This window comes from Octopus sinensis, linkage group LG17 (assembly GCF_006345805.1).
Source record: "Octopus sinensis linkage group LG17, ASM634580v1, whole genome shotgun sequence".
Lineage (NCBI taxonomy): Eukaryota > Metazoa > Mollusca > Cephalopoda > Octopoda > Octopodidae > Octopus > Octopus sinensis.
The window spans coordinates 42,868,637-42,888,360 of NC_043013.1; the positions used below are offsets into that span (position 1 = coordinate 42,868,637).

The 19,724-nt window shown below is 35.5% G+C and overlaps 1 protein-coding gene across 1 annotated transcript in view; it reads right to left on the minus strand.

Moving 5' to 3' along the window:
• The window catches only part of LOC115220768 (scaffold attachment factor B2), a 62,537-nt gene that overhangs the window by 11,648 nt on the left and 31,165 nt on the right, over window positions 1-19,724 (minus strand). Inside the window, exons 2-10 of the mRNA XM_036510522.1 lie at window positions 14,327-14,355; window positions 13,731-13,785; window positions 12,532-12,563; window positions 11,776-12,012; window positions 11,421-11,454; window positions 5,038-5,152; window positions 4,555-4,944; window positions 2,897-2,937; window positions 2,656-2,750 (exon numbers count right to left, since the gene is read on the minus strand). Coding sequence (XP_036366415.1) covers window positions 2,656-2,750; window positions 2,897-2,937; window positions 4,555-4,944; window positions 5,038-5,152; window positions 11,421-11,454; window positions 11,776-12,012; window positions 12,532-12,563; window positions 13,731-13,764 — 978 coding nt within the window. The 5' untranslated portion in view covers window positions 13,765-13,785; window positions 14,327-14,355. The remainder of the gene's footprint in view (window positions 1-2,655; window positions 2,751-2,896; window positions 2,938-4,554; window positions 4,945-5,037; window positions 5,153-11,420; window positions 11,455-11,775; window positions 12,013-12,531; window positions 12,564-13,730; window positions 13,786-14,326; window positions 14,356-19,724) is intronic.

Genomic DNA, 19,724 nt, shown 5'->3' on the forward strand with positions numbered 1-19,724 from the left:
GGAGTGGCTGTGTGGTAAGTAGCTTGCTTACCAACCACATGGTTCAGGGTTCAGTCCCACTGCATGGCACCTTGGGCAAGTGTCTTCTACTACAGCCTCGGGCCGACCAAAGCCTTGTGAGTGGATTTGGTAGACGGAAACTGAAAGAAGCCCGTCGTATATATGTATGTGTATGTATATGTTTGTGTGTCCGTCCCCCACCAACATCGCTTGACAACTGATGCTGGTGTGTTTACATCCCTGTAAGTTAGCGGTTCAGCAAAAGAGACCGATAGAATAAGTACTAGGCTTACAAAGAATAAGTCCTGGGGTCAATTTGATCGACTGAAGGCAGTGCTCCAGCATGGCCACAGTCAAAATGACTGAAACACGTAAAAGAGTAAAAGAGAATGATATTGCAGATTAAAAGTAGTAAATGTTTTATATAGAGTTTAAGTAAAACTCTTTACATAAAGGATTTTTAAAAATTAGTTTGGTCAGTGTGCATGGTCCCTTCCAAATTCTCTAAGACCATGAAAATCTATCAGTGATATTCTGCTTGAATAGTTGCAAATGTCATCTGCCAGAAAAGGATTCTAGAAAGCTAACATTCTGGGAAAAAGAACTAAGAACAGGGGGTTATTATAGGCTTTAAAGTAGAGTGTACACACAATGTCACTAACAAAATAAAAGAGAATCAAGCATCACAAAGTGGGGGTGGCACAAGACAAACCAGTTCCAAGGAACAGACTCCAATGCAGAAGGCATAGATAAGGGAAGAGAGAAAAGACAGCAGGTCCGTCAACTGGAAGCCTGAGTATGTTGACAAAAGTCTTTATACCATTCAGTTGAGTGCCATTTCAGTTGGATGTGGTTTATGAATAGCAACAGTACTGACACAGATGTGAGAAGAGTACACTATAGGAGGTTTCACCTGAGCTATGTAGAAGGCTAACAGCTGAAGTATTTCCTGGTCCTAAAGAAGACAGAATTTGTGATTAAGTCCTTGCTCTTTTGAGGATATGGATTTACCAAGAGAGATCCTTAGCCAGAGCAAGGCCTAATATTTGGAAGGAGCACTCTACAGTCCAGTTGCTGCATGTGCTTCATATTCAGAAACCAGAGTGGAAGTGGAGAGTGTCTGTTGAATGTGTCAAAACTAACACACCTTTGTTGAAGAATGTTTCCAAGAAGTCAGGGCAGGTTTGGCATGTGGTGAATGTGGATGACGTTTGGAGTAAATGATCAGGGATGATTGAAAAGTATCATCTACATAAGGGTGGTAGGTATTGCTGGAGGTGACTGAAAAAAGGTCATTGATGTATAGACAGAGGGCAAAACTGAACCATGAAGCAAACCAGAAGTTAATGGAATGTAAGTCTGAGAGAGCTATAGACATGTACATACTGAAGCTCTAGTCACCTTGACAGGAAGCCTCCAATCCAAGAACCCACAGGCAGTTAGATTTACTCAGAGATTTAGGGCACATAAATCACAGTTAAATGCTTTGCAACATTGTTTTCTTCAGGTATTTTTCCAAGAGTAAAAACTTACCAACCTACTGATGAATGAAGAAGAACATGTCTCCAGTAGATTGGCTTTATATAAGCAGTAGTGGAGGTCATCAAGGGGAGAGATGGATTCTGAGTGTTAGAGAAGGTTATTTATGACTATCATCTCTAACAAATTGAAAGTGAGTGCAATAAGATGATGGTTGGAGTAATTTCCGGCAAATGGGACATATTGTAACAAGAATCCAAAGATTGGGATATATGGAGTCAAACTGAAGAGTTTGGTGAGGATAGGGTTAGCTACAGATTTCATGGCTAAAGGCATTATTGTTTTGAGGTGATTGGGAGAGATTTTGCATTTGGCATGTACGTGGTGGAGGAGGGGAAAACAAGTTTTCAGAGAAGATTTACTTAGAGTATGCAATGCAGAGATGGATACAAAGTAAACAATCCCTGTAGAAGCTTCCTGTTGAAGAGTACTGGTTGCTGAACCAGAGAAGTGGAAGGGAGAAGGATTTTGCAAAGATGACTCAAATCAGTTTTGAAAACAAACAAGATCAGTAGTTGCTTTTGGAAATGAGAAAGCTTACCAGTTGTACCATACATGGCAGAATCCTTTGCATTTCAGATAGTTTTGCAGATTTCATGAAAGCTGCCTTGTTTGTAAGAGTGCTTTTTCTCTAAGTATTTCAGGCTGTATGCTTTGCATGAAATGCTACAACACAGCTAAGACTGAACCACTTAGAGAACCTGAGACAATAATTTTGGTTTTGCATGGGATATAAAGGGACATGCCAAAGAGTATGTTTTCTGTCACCCACCTAGCTGTCTCTGATGGGTCCAGATTCAAGCATGTATGTCAAAGAAAATAGTGTAGAACTAGTGGAGTTCTAACCAATCTGCTATAACCTGAAGTGCCAAAGAGTTCGAGTGAGCAGGGAAGGTATGTCAAGCAGTACATGCATATGTTGTGGACAACCACACACAAAGCAGAGAGTGGTGGTGGTGGTTTGACAGTGGCTACATTTGGAGAAGAGAAAGTTGTTTAGAGTGTAAACAACACACTAGACTAGTATAAATAGTGTGAATATAAGTACTAATTAGTAATAAATATGATTAGTAAAAAATTACATGAAATAGAAGAAACAAATTTTATTCAACATACCTTGCCATATTTGGTAAAAAGCACTTTAAGGTCTGTAGCACGGGTACTTGTGGCAAGACCACTGACCCACAGATTTCGATTACTTTGGTCATTGCCTATTAAGTACAGAAATAAACTAATATGAAAAGATTACCAGGAAACCAGACCCTGTAAGATTAAAATTTCAAATACCTCACATTTAAAACAAAGGCTTAGTGAATAATAAGATTCAGAACATGTAGAATAATAAAAAAAAACTTACTTCTCATATTCTTGATAACTTTGGGTTTAGAAGCTGAAGAACTGCAACAATAAAACAATCATTGAGAAATATCAGAATGATGATTATCACTAATGAATGTCATAGAAGTGTATTGGAACAATTTTTCATCATTCATATGAATTAAATATAATTAGCAAAGTCAAACAATATCACTCCATTCTAGGACCCTAACTCTAAATAGATTTGTAGAGATATATATTTAAGAAAACAAATAAGGGCTATGTATGTATGTATATAGACATATACATATGCACTTCTTAAAGAAATTCTTATTATGTAAGGGAGAAAGAATGATGCAATAGAATAACTAATATTTAGCAAAGCATAGACGTTCCACACACTATGTAGTAATATAAATATTTATATTAACATCATATTGCATATAGGGGAAAGCATAATGATATAAGAAGCTTACCTGCTGCAAAGATGTGTTTTTGTAATAGTCATTTATTATCCCCTTTCAGGAATAAATGAATACAAAAGACACTAATTTCAAATGAAGATATTGGTGAAGACAATAAATGGATTACCTAAACTAGCTAACAACTGACACCACACATCAGCAACATGTGACCAACACTTATGAAGAAAAATGTACAAAAATACAAGAACTATAGTCTTCATGAAGCTAAAAAGAAGTCAGCAAGAAATGTGGAATTCCCTAAACATTAACTGCTAATTTAGCAGGAACATGGCTGGAATTCAGGAATCTTAAACTCAGACTTTTTGCTTTCCAAACATCTTCCAATTTGTATCTTGTCAAAAACATTTATTATCTAACATTGACTAAGTCCTGTCATTTTATTCTTGGGAACTTCAGGATCCCTCCTCCATCTCCTCTGCTTCAATTGTAGTTGCCATCTTCGTCAAAACAGATAATTTGGCTTCTTGATATTGGTTAATTTGTTCCTGTGGAGAATGCGTCAGTAATTTGGTAATCACTTAACATCTGACTCTGAGAATGTGCAATTATATTTCAACTGAGACTCCTGACCCCAGCCAACCCCCGAACACTTTGCTGGCCCTTTTTAGTTCATGAACTATAGTTTACAATAACCATCTAAAATATGATGAATACTAGCGCAACATTAACTAGCAAACATCCTCATTGGTATCATCCATCACATGTACAATCACAACAATTTACATCAATCTTTTAAGAGACTAAGAAATGACCCAGGAGAAAACATGGGTTTTTAATACATTCCTTTTTGTCTCAAACATGAATAACTAATGGAAATATACCTCAGATAAGTTCAGGTTAATTACAGCCCAGGCCATGTATTTAATAGTATTTCCAAAGTACAATCTTTACAGTAGATTTTCCTGTTTTATGAAGAAGACTAGGAAAATGTCTATCATTATTATAATTAGTAGTTTGAACCTGAATCTAACAACCAAACCACACACACTCACATATTCTCTTTTAAAATAACTCACAATTAGCCATGAGAGGATGTTCTTTGAAGAAAACCTACTTAAACAGGTTAACTTAAGGTTCAAGAAAATCTGTTCCCATTGGCAGTTGTAGACCCCAGTTGCAGTCAAGATGTCAACATCTGTTACCGAGAAGTAAGATCATTTAACTAATGACATCTTTGAATCAAAGCAGTGGGAAAGATGACATGAAAACCAACCTCTTCGACTTTACATCTTTATCATCTTTCTTTTCATCAGCCTTCTTCTCAGTTTGCCCTCCTTCTGTTTTACCTTTAGCCCTTTCTTCAACTTTGCTTCCATCTGTTTTCTTCGCTTCAGTTTTGCCACGCACTTTGTCCTTTGATGCCACAAGATCAGCATCTAAATCATTCTGTGTATCATCAACATGTACAATCAGTGATTCATTTTCTTCACCCTGTTGAGTGGTGGAAGTGTCCATACTGACTGTGTCTTTTAATGCAAATGGAACTTTATGTGGAACACTCGGTGTTGAAGGTAAATTGTCCGAAAGAGCTGTTTTGGCCACCTTATCTCCTTTCAGTTCATTACATTTTTGAGATGGAGTTGTGCTTTTCACACTGGCTGACAAGGATTTTTCTTCATTTTCTTCTTTATTATCATTCTCTGCTGCCGAGGATTTTTCTTCATTATTTTCTTCTTTTGTGTCATTCTCTGCTGATGAGGACTTTTCTTCATTATTTTCTTCTTTTGTGTCATTCTCTGTTGATGAGGACATTTCACTCTTTTCTTCTTTAGTATTTGTCTCCGCTGACGAAGATGACTGTTCTGGAGGCGCTACAGAAAGTTAATTTAGAATGAAATAGTTGATACGAAATGAAAACTTGTTAAATCTCACTCCACAACAGACTGTGCTGTGTTGAGAGTTTAAATAAAAAAATTAAGAATGCAATTAAGAAAACATTACTAATAAAAGCTCTTAGACTGGTAATCCTACAGGATCAATGGACTACAAGCTCTATAGCTGAAATATGGATAATAATTATACTTCACATAGAAATTTAGCATTAAATATTCACTGCAGATGTCTTCAATGGTATTGCCCACAACATACATTCAAAATACAACTGAAGTACTTGTATAGAACACTAGACAAAGCTACAGGCTCTCAGAAATTATGGGATCTGGATATACGTTGGAACATACTATGCTGCTTGTGCAATGGCAAGCAACACATATGCATATATTGCATCATTTGCCTGTGTAACTACAAGCAGGAGGGTTTTAGTAAATTTCACTGTCTATGCAATGGCAAGTAATTTTATCAGAGATGCAATAAAATGACTGTAGTAAGGTTTGAAACTCATCACTAAGTCATCAGTCGTTCAGAAAAATAATTTCTCAGTTGTACTGAATGTATATTACATTTTCCACAGATCTATAGAGATTAGAGTATTCTGTAGCAATAAATGAGGAAAAGAAGAATATTCTGAAATAGGATATCAGTTGGTTGCAAGCCAGATCCCTGGATGCAGAGTTTTTACCAATATCAAAATGCACTGAGAGTCACAAATGTGTCCAGCTCAAAGATAAAGCAAAACCACAAGAATATGCTGGTATTTCAATGACCTCTTCCATTAGCTGCTTTGTATCTGGACATATGAATACAAACACACACAGGGGATGCACATTGTAATTCACAATGAAATTAAGTGTAAAGAAAAACAAAAATAATAGACAGAACATTTTCAAAAATTCATACACATGTTCAACGGGATATGTTAAAGAAGCAGGTTGTTCACTAAAACCACCCCCAGCCAGCCTCAATGATGGCCTTTATGTGACCACAGAAAAGACTATGCCAGTATCAGATGGTCCTTAAACATGCTACCAATCACATTCACAAAGGTAGCCTTCAAGGAATCCTTGGTATTGTGGAGCCACCAGTTAGTATCTCTCTCAACAATGCCCCTGACACGGTACTCCATGGGAGTCCAAATCAAGAAACCTAGGATATCACATAATCACGAGAATTCTCAGGCAACTACACATGGGTTCAAGTGCCACACAGGATGGATCATAGTCCCAGTGGAAGAGCTTACCTCAAGCCCTATGAGAAGAAGCTGAGACAGTGTGGCATGGCCCTCAATATTCATGACCCCCAAGGACTATCACAGATGATGTTCATCACCCTAAGTTCTATGCTAGACTTCATGCTAAGCTACCTGTCATTTTCCCCTGTACAGCTTCTAGTCCTGGTCAACGTTTGTTAAAGAAAAACCAAGGAACGACTGGTTTCTTGGTTTGAGATTGTCCAGCAAGTACTTCAATCAGATTACATGGATCTCCTAGGTTTTGCCAGACATAAACTGCTCTCTCCTCATCATATTTGGACTTGTACATGACGTCCTCATGCACAACACGTCTTCTAGTGGACACTACCACACTGAGATGCTTGGCAACAGATCTCATAAATTTGATAGGCATCATCATCATTGTTCATATCCTGGACTTGCTGGATGGATATAGCCATCCTCATGATGTCTGGCCAGAGAAAATATTTCATATATCCTTGCCAGTGATCTCTAGCTCTTTCCTGATCTTAAACACGAAGGAATTGACCATGTTTAAGAAGCTGTCAGTCTCCAAGTCACTGTGGTTGGCGGTTAGAGACACAAGAACAGCATGCCTTTATATTTCCTATGTTGGATTGCTGATGTGTCTGAAAGAGAAATGAGAAAGTTAAAATGTGGTATACACCGTGTAAAATTGTTAGGTCTTCTTCCAAAACACCTGGCATACCCAGAATATATGTAAATTTGAAATTATCAAGCGGTAGACCTACTCTATCGCAAACATTGGAACAAGGTTTCAGTATAACACCAATATCTTAATGTGCTGCTTCAGATTGCAGCTTCCATTGTATAGTGCTATAGTTTGTTAAAGAGTACAGATAGAGTATTCCTCCAGTGAAGTGCTGCTACAAGATATAACTGAGGCCTAACCTCATGAATAACACCCCAAGAGGACAGCCTATCTGAAAGAAACACACAGACAGTGAATTCCAACAGTGTTACTTAAAGGATCAAATAGTGGTTAGCAACATCTAATTTTTCCACCTTTTACTTCCACCGGCCTATAATGTCTTACAAATGTCATTGGTGCAACCTTCCTCTGACTAAACCATAAGAAAATTTCAAAACAGATATATATGTACAAAAGATATAAAGTATAGTCATATTATACATACATCTTATCTCTATCCTTATAAAAAACAAAATTTGTCTGTTTGTTTGTACATTGACTGCTGGAAACACTAAATAAAACTGATAATATTTCAGAACTTTTGTGTTCAGAAGGGGACAGGGGAGTTGGTGGTGTATTGGCTCCTAATTCTAGCAATCCACATACTGTCTATTTCACCATAATGCATTTTAGAGCGTGAAAAAATACGCCACTTATCACTCAATCCACCTCAAACTTTCTCTAATTTTATATATTACATTTACTCCTTTGAAGTCACTGTCAGACCATTGCTTTCTCTGTCTCTAGCTCTCTATCTCCCCCTCTCACACTGGTTATGTGTCTCTCTTCCACTACCTCTACCTCTTTTTCTTTCTAGAGAAAAATATGCGAGACAGAAAGAAAGTGGGTGAGAGAGAAAAAACAAGTGAGACAGAGGGGGGGGGGATGAAGGTAGCCACGTCTATAAATCTATCAACAAAGTTGTAGATGAGGACGATGCTGTTCATTATCCTGTTGAATTCCTCAATAGTCTGGAACCATCTAGTATGCTACCACACAATCTTGAATTGAAGAAAGGCATAGTCATCATGCTTCACAGAAACCTGGTTCAGCCAAGATTGTGCAATGGTACACGTATGGTTGTGACTAAACTACAGACTCACATTATCGAAGTAAAAACCCTCTTGGATGTGGTAAGGGAGACATTGTATTTATACCTAGAACACCACTAATGCATACAGGTGTCCCCTTTCGTTTCAAACGATTGCAATTTCCAGTGAGAGTCAGTTACACATTGACCATTAATAAGTCCCAAGGTAAAACACTGCTGATTGTCAGTCTCCATCTAGAAGAGGATGGTCAATTGTATGTAGGTTGTTCCAGAGTAGAAAGCCCACAGGAACTCTTTATATATGCTCCAAAGAAAAAAGTTAAAAACATTCTGAATACTGAAGTTCTATAAATGTTTTATAATTTTCGTCCAATACTTTTCTCTATTATTATCTATATTAGTTTCTGTATTTAACTAATTTTGTTAAATTATGTTATGCAATATTTTTTAACAACTTTTATTGTAAGGAAAATGGGCATTACGATAGATGCCAATATGTGCCTTATGAATACATTTCAACACCATACAGACAAAGCTGAAAGCTAGTAGGCTGATATCAAACAAGAAGTTTCCAATTACACTGAGCTTATGAATGATGATGCCATCCACATGAAATGTTACCTCATCTGACTAAAATATACAAACAACAAAACTAAGACCATTGCATAACTACATCAACATTTCCTTGCAGAACTGAGCCTATGTTACAGTGACGTAATGTCGTTAACTCATATTTCTACAATGAAAATGTTTGCATATAAACTTCGTTTATATGGTATTATTTTAAGTAAATTAGATTGGTTACCACAGTTCAACTCCATGATTATTATACACTGTTAGAGTATAACAGTTTATGACAAACCCTCTGTATATGTGTGTGTGTGTGTGTATATGTATGTATGTATGTGTATATATATATATGCATATACAAATATACACAGCATAACTAGATTCCTGTCCCCGCCCAAATACCAACTCTGGATGATCATAACTGAGAAAAATGGATATTTTTTAATGAAATTTTTTTTACTAATATATGTTATATCATGCAGATTCCAGATATACAAAACTTTTGGGGGTAAGTGTTTTAGGAGGGGATGGGTGGGGAATATCGGAAAATTCACCAGCACCCACTTCAATTCATCTTAACTTTCAAGAAAATAGATGAATTTAGGGGGAAAACAATTAGGGGTTACTTTTGAGGATCGTTTCCCACTTGGGGAGGGGCGGAACAAGTCGCCCGTATTTGTTTCATTTTCTCCATTTTATGTATCTGCAGATTTCTACTGAAGCAGCAGGCAATGAAGCTGTCACAAGAAAACTTGTTATGCTAAAAATACCAGCTAAAGGTCTAAACGTTTCTAACAGAAAGACATTGAATAGAATAATTCCCCATTTGAACATTTTAAATTACATATATATGTGCATGTGAGGACTAGAAATCTACAGACACACAAACAGAGAAAATGAAACAAATATGGACTTGTTCCGAAACACCCCCGAGTGGGGAGCAGTCCTCAAAAGTAATCCCCAATTGTTTTCCCCCCAAATTCATGTTCTCGGAATCTACATAGTCCGAGGTATATTTGTAAAAAATTTCATTAAAAGATATCTATTTTCTTGAAAGTTAAGATGAATTGAAGTGGACACCGGTGAATTTTACGAATTCCCCACCCCATCCCCTCCTAAAACACTTTCCTCCAAAAGTTTTGTATATTTGGAGTCTACATGATATAACACATGTTCATAGATAATTACATTAAAAAAATCCATTTTTCTCAGAGTTATGATCATCCAAAGTTGGTGGGGCGGGCAGGAATCTGTAGTTATGCCATATACAACACATTCTGAATACAGGTTTCAAAATTTCTGAATTCAAATAATAATTATATTCCTTGAAAAAAGACCTGTCAACCATTATCTTGAATCAACAATTATTCATCATTTTATTATTTGTGCTAAAATGAACTTTCGCTACTCAGAACCACTTCTGCAAGTGATGTCATGAATTATTAGAAATTATTTTATGCTATTTTGTAATCATTTTTTCTTCAAACATTAAGAAATTAATTCTCTCACCCATGTAATCAAGTTCACAACCAAATTTTAATTTTTGTTATCAGAGTGGAATGGCATGAATGAGCTAACATTCCAATTCTTCTTCTTTACATCTCTGGAGTATTTTGCTTATATCAGATGACAAATTGATAATACATATGTTAAAGAGGTAAGGATCAGACAACTATCTAGATCCTGGTTTTGTTTCTGTTTCTAAATGATATTTCTATTTTATGTTATTGCACTATAAAAAGCATGAGTCTCACACAATCTTATTCCACCTCACCTATAAATGAAGTCACCTTTTGCTTATGTTAAAGCAAAAAAGCAATATTCAAAATATGGCACGCATCCCCGTGAAAAACTCTGAATTTGATGAAACAAGTAGATATCCAAAATTATACATCTAAATCTAATTTTAACTCAGTCCAAATATTCTAGCTGCTTTATGTTCAAACTAGTCAGATCCGGCATCTCACACCTACGCAACAATGCCAATCTAAAAATAACCACATCATCAAAAAAAGTCAAAGTTATGAGATAATGAAAGATTAATTCAAAACAATGTGAATAAGTAAGCAGAGTAATCTAATTGCTAAAAATGTTGAACTAAACAAATATAAATATAAAAAAATAAAATACATGTGATACGGCAACACATGGTATAAACAATAAAAATATAAACCACTTAACTTAAAGCAACACACACGCACACTATAGTAGAGGAGCCAGAATTGACTATCCTTATAAAAAAAAGGTCAAACAATATTTTTGCTTTTACAGCTTTCTACAAAAACAGATACTGCACTATACCAAGAACTGGATATAAACCTTTCAATTAAACCAATTATAATTTTCAAAACTAAACTGTACAAACCAACTATCAGTGGTGGAATGGCAGTAAACATTTTTTTCAAATAACACCATATGGCAAATTAGTAGTTGATTATCATGTATTGAACCAATATAGTTCATCCATAACCAGAAATTTATATGATCTCAATAACACAAACCTTCATTAACAACATATATATCATTGGAAAATCACAATCTGTGTGAATATTATATTTAGAGTTGTGTTTTGTTATATTCACTGAAAGATAGAGAAGGACTCAACAGCTGGAGTAAAGTCAACCAAAGTATACAACAAGATGATAATTTTAAAAAATTTACCACATGTGAAGGACATACCTGTGGTATCCATTAATGATTCATCAGGTTCTTCCTAAAAAGCAAAGAAAGAAAATACCTGACATGAGGAACAGCAACAAATGATGATACAAAATACATACAGTAGTATTACATTGCTTCTCTTTATATTTAATGTAATTGTGTAAATGTGACAAGATATTTGGTTCTCAAAAGGTTTTTTGTTTGAAGAATTATCTGTGAAATTTATAGCTAGTTAACTCTGTTGAATGTAGGTAATTACCAGACTCAACAGGAAATATTTTCATACGTATTAAGTTAATAGACAAATCCAACACTAATTATCAAGTAGTGTAATTTAGTTAGTAGAACAATAACTGGAGTAAATGTTTATTACCTGCAGAGTACAAGTGTCTTTGTCTGATTCTAAGGTAGAGATAGGTAGTTCTTCTTCAAATTGGTCTTTATCAAAGGTGTTATCTGCCAACATATCTGATGGTTTGGTATCACTTGAAAGCAGTTGATCTTCAGAAAGGTCTTCCACAGTTTTATCAGCGGGCAAAGAATATCCATCTGGATTGGTGGTGTTTAAGAAGACATCTGTTAATGCCACATTAGATGTCTCTGACTCTTTCTGAAAATGAAAACAAAACAGGTTTCTGTTACACCTCAACATTGAACCATCCTATACTTAACCTTTGCTCACTGTAATATCCTTTAGTATCTTATTCTTCTTGAATACTTGAATTATTACTGTATTCCTTTATTACTATAATGATCTTTATAGTATTATTATAGAATAATGGTACTTGTTTGAGATTCACAGTGATCATTGCTGTGAGACAGGTAAAGCTCCTTTCAGTTATGAGATTTTACTGTTATTAATAATCAGAATGAATTTGTGTAGTTTAATGGGTTTTTTCATGGATAGCCCCATCAAAGTGACGTTTATATTCTAACAATAGAGTGAACCAACTGAACATATCACAGTAGAGTATGAATGAATGAATATTTTAATAATAACCAGTTATGAATTTCTTTTCAAAATAACAACTGGCAAACGTCACCCAAAAAATAGTATGCTAAACAGTGATAAATGGAAAATACATACAAGACAGAATTAATCCATAAAAATATGAAAAAATTCACCAACCTCATCCATGTTGATTGTAGTATGTTCGTTTTCTGGAAATAAAAATATTTCAACACCACATCAGTAATTTCAGGATTATACATAATTCAGTTACGCACACACACACCCTTGTATTACACACATCTGAACACAGACTAAAATAGTCTGATAGAGCTGTGTAAGACATAACAGTGAATTAATCACACTACATTACATAATGCTGTTACATGCATCTGACCAGTCTAAAATTCAGTGAGACAAACCAGAATACAAGAACATTGTATTATACATTAACTAGTAATAAGAACATGAAACAAGTTGCTGTTTTATATCCAATTAACACTTTGACATTGGCAGGAAAAGTTTTAATGCACTTCTTGCCCATAAGATATATTGCTGTCAGCCGGGAATGGAACTTGTCAGCATAGTAGACAGAAACAAAACAGTTTGGTAAGGGGAACAACACATCTAATTTATTTACAATCTAAAATTATCATGATTGATACATCTCCCAGTGTTACCACTAACATTCTTGCAAGAATTATCATCAGTGTCATCACCAATTAACATCCATCTCTGATGCTGGCATAGGTTGAACAGTTTGACAGGATCCAACAGAACCAGAGAACTGTGTCAAGTTACAATGTCAGCCTTGACATGGTCTCTACATCTTGGATGCCCTTCCAAATGCCAAACCACTTTACAGAGTGTACTGGGTGATTTTTCCATGACACCAACACTAGGGAGGTTACCAAGTAACTTGAAGACAAAAGAAAAGAACCCAGCATTGAATGGGATTGCAGTAGAGTTGGAAGTTATGCCAGGTGTTGAGAGGCCAGAGTAGAAAATAAGACAGTATTAAAAGAGGGGCTTAAGAGAGAGAAACAGATCGACAAAGTGGGGATATACAGCAACAGAGATAAATGTCAGAAGTATGTAGCGGTGGCTATAGAGAATGGGAGACAAAGGTGTAGGGAGGGTTATGATACGAGACGTTATGACAATGATAGCAGATACAAGAAGGTATTAAAGATAAGGTATGGCAGTCTTAAGATATAGCTCAGAAAAGAGGAGAGAAAGCAATAAGTAGAGGCATAAAGAGAGGTGATCAGTCAACAATAAAATTTGAAACACACACCACATAATATATACACACACAGTCTTAACACACATAAATGCATATACAAAATCAGTATCATTAGTTATGTAATTCTGATACTTACTAATATCTTCAGTAGATTGATTTTCTTCCATATATTTCTCTTCACAGAAAGCCTAAAATTGTCAAAATATCAAGTTAACCAACAGAAAAGTCCACATACACATGACATTCTGTATGGCTGCTAAAATGTCTAGAAAAAGTGACACATAATATAATTTTTTATATGTAATTAGAATGAGATGTGTGTGTGAGAGAGAGGGGGGGGAATTAATGTAGGAAGGAAATGAAAGTATTCTTAGAAAAATGCTGATAGAAAACATCTATGAATTCTATTTGAAATCAGATTAATACAATTAACTAACTTTTAATATTTATTTATTTCAGCCATGGGTTTATTTGAACAAATTGCCCCTAGTATTTACATTTTTAAGTCTTGTACTAATTGTATTGGAGTGATTTGCCAAACTGTAACATTATGGGGATGTAAACAAACTAACATTGGCTGTGAAACAGCATGGAATGAGAATGGGGCAAAATTCTTCAATGGTATTTTATGTAATTTAGTGAAATTATTAAGCAAGACTAAGTTGAGATAATTACAAGTCCAAAAAAAAACTGTTAGAAAGAAATTTTCATTAAAAAACCAACCCTCACCTCAATTTTTGCCAAAGCAGCTAGATGTTCTGAAAAATAATAAGAACATGTGATTAAGAGGAACAAAAATGAATATCAGGTCAGATATGTAATTAAGAATTCAGCTACATATATATACATAGACAAACATATACATAGACAAACATATACATAGACAAATATATACATAGACAAATATATACATAGACAAACATATACATAGACAAATATATACATAGACAAATATATACATAGACAAATATATACATAGACAAACATATACATAGACAAACATATACATAGACAAATACATACATAGACAAACATACACATAGACAAATATATATATAGACACATACATACATATATGTAAAATGTTTTTGAGTACACCTAGAAAAGCCCCTATGCTACTGTTTATTCATCCCATCTTCCAGAATAATTTTTTGGAAAGATTTTTAGTCTGGTGCCACTGTAATGGAGGATGAATATACCAGTAACAAGAACTTTTGGATGGGAATTAATAAATCTTTTAATGCATTGCTACATACGTTTCTCCAAACCTCATGCTTTAGTTGTTGTATTCTCCATCCATTGGATATTACAAATATGATTTGCAAAATACATAGATTTTAAGGGAAGTATTAATATGTGTTCATTTCCTCCCTGGGCAAAAGTTACACTCATAAGTTGCAAATTTTGCCTGAGGACACAAACACATGTATTAATATTAATGAAAACTGTAGGGGGAGGATAAGTAGATTAGAAGAGATAGAGGAGATGTATCATAAAAGTGTGAGGAGAGCTATTTAGAGATAACAAATGATGTTGAGAGTAACTGGAGGGGCCTGCAATGGGTGGTAGGGTTTTCGAGGAGACGGGTTGTGAATTTTGCTATGGGACAGGATTGTGAGGGTGAGCTGACAATAAAGAAGTGATACAAGAGCAGTGAAATATTGTATGCACTAATTTCAACTCTCGTTTTTCATAACTGTATTGTTTCTCTCCAGGTAAACTGATAACTAACTGTTCAAAGAAGACTTCAAGAGTAACTAATAGTAACTTCAGTTGAAAATGGACAAAATTTGGCATTGTGCTACATAAAGAGTTTAGCTCCCCCAAGTATATTCATGCTGATATGGCTATTACATAAGGGGATGACATTCCAGCTTTATCAAGAGTGCAAAAGTGGGCAACGGAATTTAGGAGAGGAAAGGAGAATCTTGAAGTTGACCTAAGAACTAAATGTCCTGCAACTAGCACCACCAACAAAAACATTGACCATGTTCACCAAAAGCTAATGGATGACAGGTGACTGACTATATTGGCATATCCCATGACAGAGTTGAGAATATTCTGCACTGGCACGAAAGTGGTTTCTACTACTCAGTGGGTGCTACATTTTCTAATACCTGATCAAAAGCACACCAGGCTGATCGCATCACAGGAAAATCTGACATTAAAGCAGAACTAGCTGGTTAATTTTTTCTTTTTTAAATTGAAAAAAATTTTTTAGAATCATAATCAGCGTATTTTTTCACGTATTTCGCAAAAAAAGAAAAAAAATTTGAAAAAGTTTTTTTAAAAAATGAAGAAACTGGGGAAAAGTGACGCTTTAAAATTTTTGCTAATTTTTTTTTCAGATTCGGAATCTCTAGCCGAAAGCATAGGTTTCTGTAGAAAAAAATAAAAATAAAAAAGCGGAAGGAGGTGTGATAGCGGACCGCCTTGCCCGCCGAAATTTTCTAGATTCCCTTCCGTTGGTGGTTATTACTATTTATTGTGAAAAGTCTTTTTTCTAGGGATGGGAGGAGAGGAGTTTTGGGAAAATCCGCAGGAGTCCGCTTTGTTTTCTCATAAATTGCAGAAAAATCTGTTGTTAATGAAAATTTCTATGAAGACAGTATAAATTACTATGAGAAAACAAAGCGGACTCCTGTGAATTTTCCCAAACTCCTCCCCTCCCATCCCCAGAAAAATTACTTTTCACGATAAATAGTAACCATCGGAAGAGTATCTGTAGTAAATTTCATTGAAAAATAATCATTACTCTTGAATTTACGAGGAAACAAAGTCGTCGGAGGGGGAGAGGCTCACTTCTGTCGGTATGCCAAAATATGGAATATAATAATGAGGGGGGAAATTTTTTTAATTTATTTTTTAATGGTGATGGTTCTGAGGATACAAGAGTACAACGTTAAAAACAAACTATGTATTTTTTATAAAAGGCTCCCCCCACCCCCCGCTTCCATCATTCTGAAATGCGTGGTGCAACAGAAATTTTCAAAAATCCCGGCGGAAAGAGAGAAAATTCAACTTCTGTGGTTGAACTTGTTTCGAAACTCCGCCATTACTCATGTCTTTCGCCGTCCGTTTACAACTAAGTCACTGACACTGGATTTCCATTCGATTCCCGTAAATAGTGAAATGGTGCAGGTGAACGGGGAACAACACATGTACAACGAAGGATGTTCATACTTGATAATAAATAATCAATTATGCTTTTATAAAATAATAACAAGTCATTACATGTTGTGTTTAAAATGGCTACAAATGACTTTTTCCGACAACGAAACCTTAATTTTCTTTCAATATTCGCATGTTTATTTTGATCTGTTCGACATTTTTGTACGAGTTTTGACGGTCCAAAAAACCTAAACATTATTATACATATTGTACTGCTATGCCTTTATATATATTATATATAAACACCGTCGCTGATTATAAGATCTCTCCTACCTTTTCCAGACGTTCCAACAGCACAGCCTTTACTCCAGTCTTGTCCAGACCTCGTTTTTTCCAGTCCACTGCGAAGATCCACAAACCTTAAGTCTTTTAACTCGTCACTGGAGATGTCACCACCGACACAAGCCAGGGTACGATGTATTATTATTATTATGTGCGTAAGTCAACGACGAGAGATGTTGACCCACTGGCTTCACGTTGAAGCAGAAACTTATTAAGGACGCAATACTGTGTTAATATTTATCCATATATACAACAGTTAACTCCCTTTTGTCGCGGTGACGTTGAAGCTACTTCTTTTGTTGTTGCCACCAGATGGCACAAGTGTCAAAATTAAATGTATCGTTATGGCAATGATCGTCTGCTTTTTAATAGTCTTCTCATTCTTGCTGCTTATAATGCGTTTCTGAAAATCGTAAGGTAGAGTTCCTTTACAAGAAACGGGTTATAATTGAGATGCATTCCGATGGACTCTTTTTTTTTGTTTTTATTTTGAAAGAAAAAACTACAAAGCTTTTTTTTTTTGAGAAGCTTGCTTTACAGCCAAATGGTTCTGGGTTCAGTCCTACGGCGCTGCACTTGGGTAAATGTCTACTACTTTAGCCCCGGAGGAGACCAATACCTAGTGAATCTGGTGAATGAAAACCGAGGAAGCCCTTCGTTTATCGATATTATGCTTGTGTTTGTCTACGACAGCTTCACAACCGGTGATCATTTATTTACGTCCCCTGTAATTTATTGTTCAGCAAAAAGAGCCGCGATTCAATACGTGCCTGGCCTTAAAAAATATGCACTGCGGTTGATTTGTGCCACTAAACCCTTCAAAACAGTGCCCCAGCTTTGTAAATAAAAGATCTAAGTCAGTGGTTCTCAACCGGGATTCATGTTGCCTCTGAGGGTCTATATAGAATTTTAGGGGGTCCACGTAATAAAATAGTAAGTTTGGAATTCACAATAATATTTAAAGGGCCCCTGAAGAAATTTTTGATTTAGATGTATGCATTGGTATGTAATGTATTCACCTCAATAGACGTCATTAATTGGTTGAAATTGCCGAAATGCAAGAAATTTAACAACAAATAGCTTACAAACTACAGAATTTTCTCAAGAAAGCCAGGAGAAAAAGATGTTTTATGTAACACATTCTACCAGTACACAAAGTTTAAAAGTATTTAGTTACAAAGAAATTATTTTTTAAATCTGCCGGTCAAAGTGAAAAGATCCGAAACAGATAGGTTTATTTCTCTAACATTTTACATAGTTTCACCTACACAAGTTAAAATGAAAACCAAAATAGGAATTTTAAAAGAAATTTCTATAATCTTAAACATCAAATGGCTATAGGAGCCCACCAGAATAAGATAGTAATGAAAGGGGTCCATAGATAAAATATGGTTGAGAACCCCTGATCTAAATAAAAGTACTTTTATGCAAAAAAAATTTTTAAACGCAATTTAGTGTGTAGACATGAAGCATTTGAAAAGAAATTCATATAGACAGAAATAAGGCTGATATAGTGCTGTAGAGTACATACTGATCACAAGAAATTGCTGCCGTTTAGTGGGAGAAGATAGAGATCCATCTTCTCCCTCTCAAGTGTATATCAGCAAGATCTATTTCGTGGATGAAGAACTTATCCAAACTTGTTCGCAGTTACAGGACCCCCATCTCCTTGTATAGCTAGTGTAAGACTTCAATCTATCATGGACTCCTCGTAAATTTTATGTTATGTTAACAATTAGGATCATTATCACTAATGACCAGAAAACCTTCCTCTATTGGTGCAACTCCTCAGCCATCTTTTTACAATTTGTATTACAATGGTAAGTCTGTAATAAACACTCACGATAATAATTGCTATCTCCTGTAAAACAGCTACTCATTGCTAGAGTTTCTATGTGGTCATTTGGCCTGCTTGAAATAGCTGCCAAATCTCACTCGAATCAAACCCCATCATTTCAATGTAATCTTACATACAGTTAAAAGAATTCGAATGGTCATGGTGGGAATGCCATTTATCATGGGGCTGTTTGAACTAAGCTGACATGGTATTACAAAGCAATTGCTTTCACAATCACTGGTCTTTGTGTTCAGCATTCTTTTTTCACAAAATTTGTTTGTAAATCTTAGAAGCAAAAAATCTTACCTCAGTACAACCAGTCAGAATGGTAGCTTCAATCACATGGAGCTTAAGAGTTTTTGACAGGTAATCTCGTTTTATTAGCTTTGTTATCAAATTTGTTAACACCATACTAGATGATTCCAATTTCATTTGAATATCATGAAAGACATCAGTGGGTTGAAGAGAATTGAAAAGCTGTGTCAGTCAGCAGCATCATTAAACTAAATTACATAAAACTACATTCACCTCTAGTCCAGTTTCTACCCACCTTCCACACTCTTATGAAATTACCCACCATTTACTTCCCCATCCCTGATCCACAGTCTATATTCTCCCTTATACTCATCTTCTTGTATCTTGAGAGTATGCTCTAGCATCCAGTCACCAACATCTTTATGACTTCCTCCCAGCAACTCTCAGCCATCCTTGTATAATGTGAGATAGCCATTTATTTCCTCTACAGCAAGAGACCTGTGTCTGTCTTTCTATCATATTTAAGTTTTCAACACCTGGCATAAAGCCACCTCTCCTCTCAGACACACTCCTACACAGTCG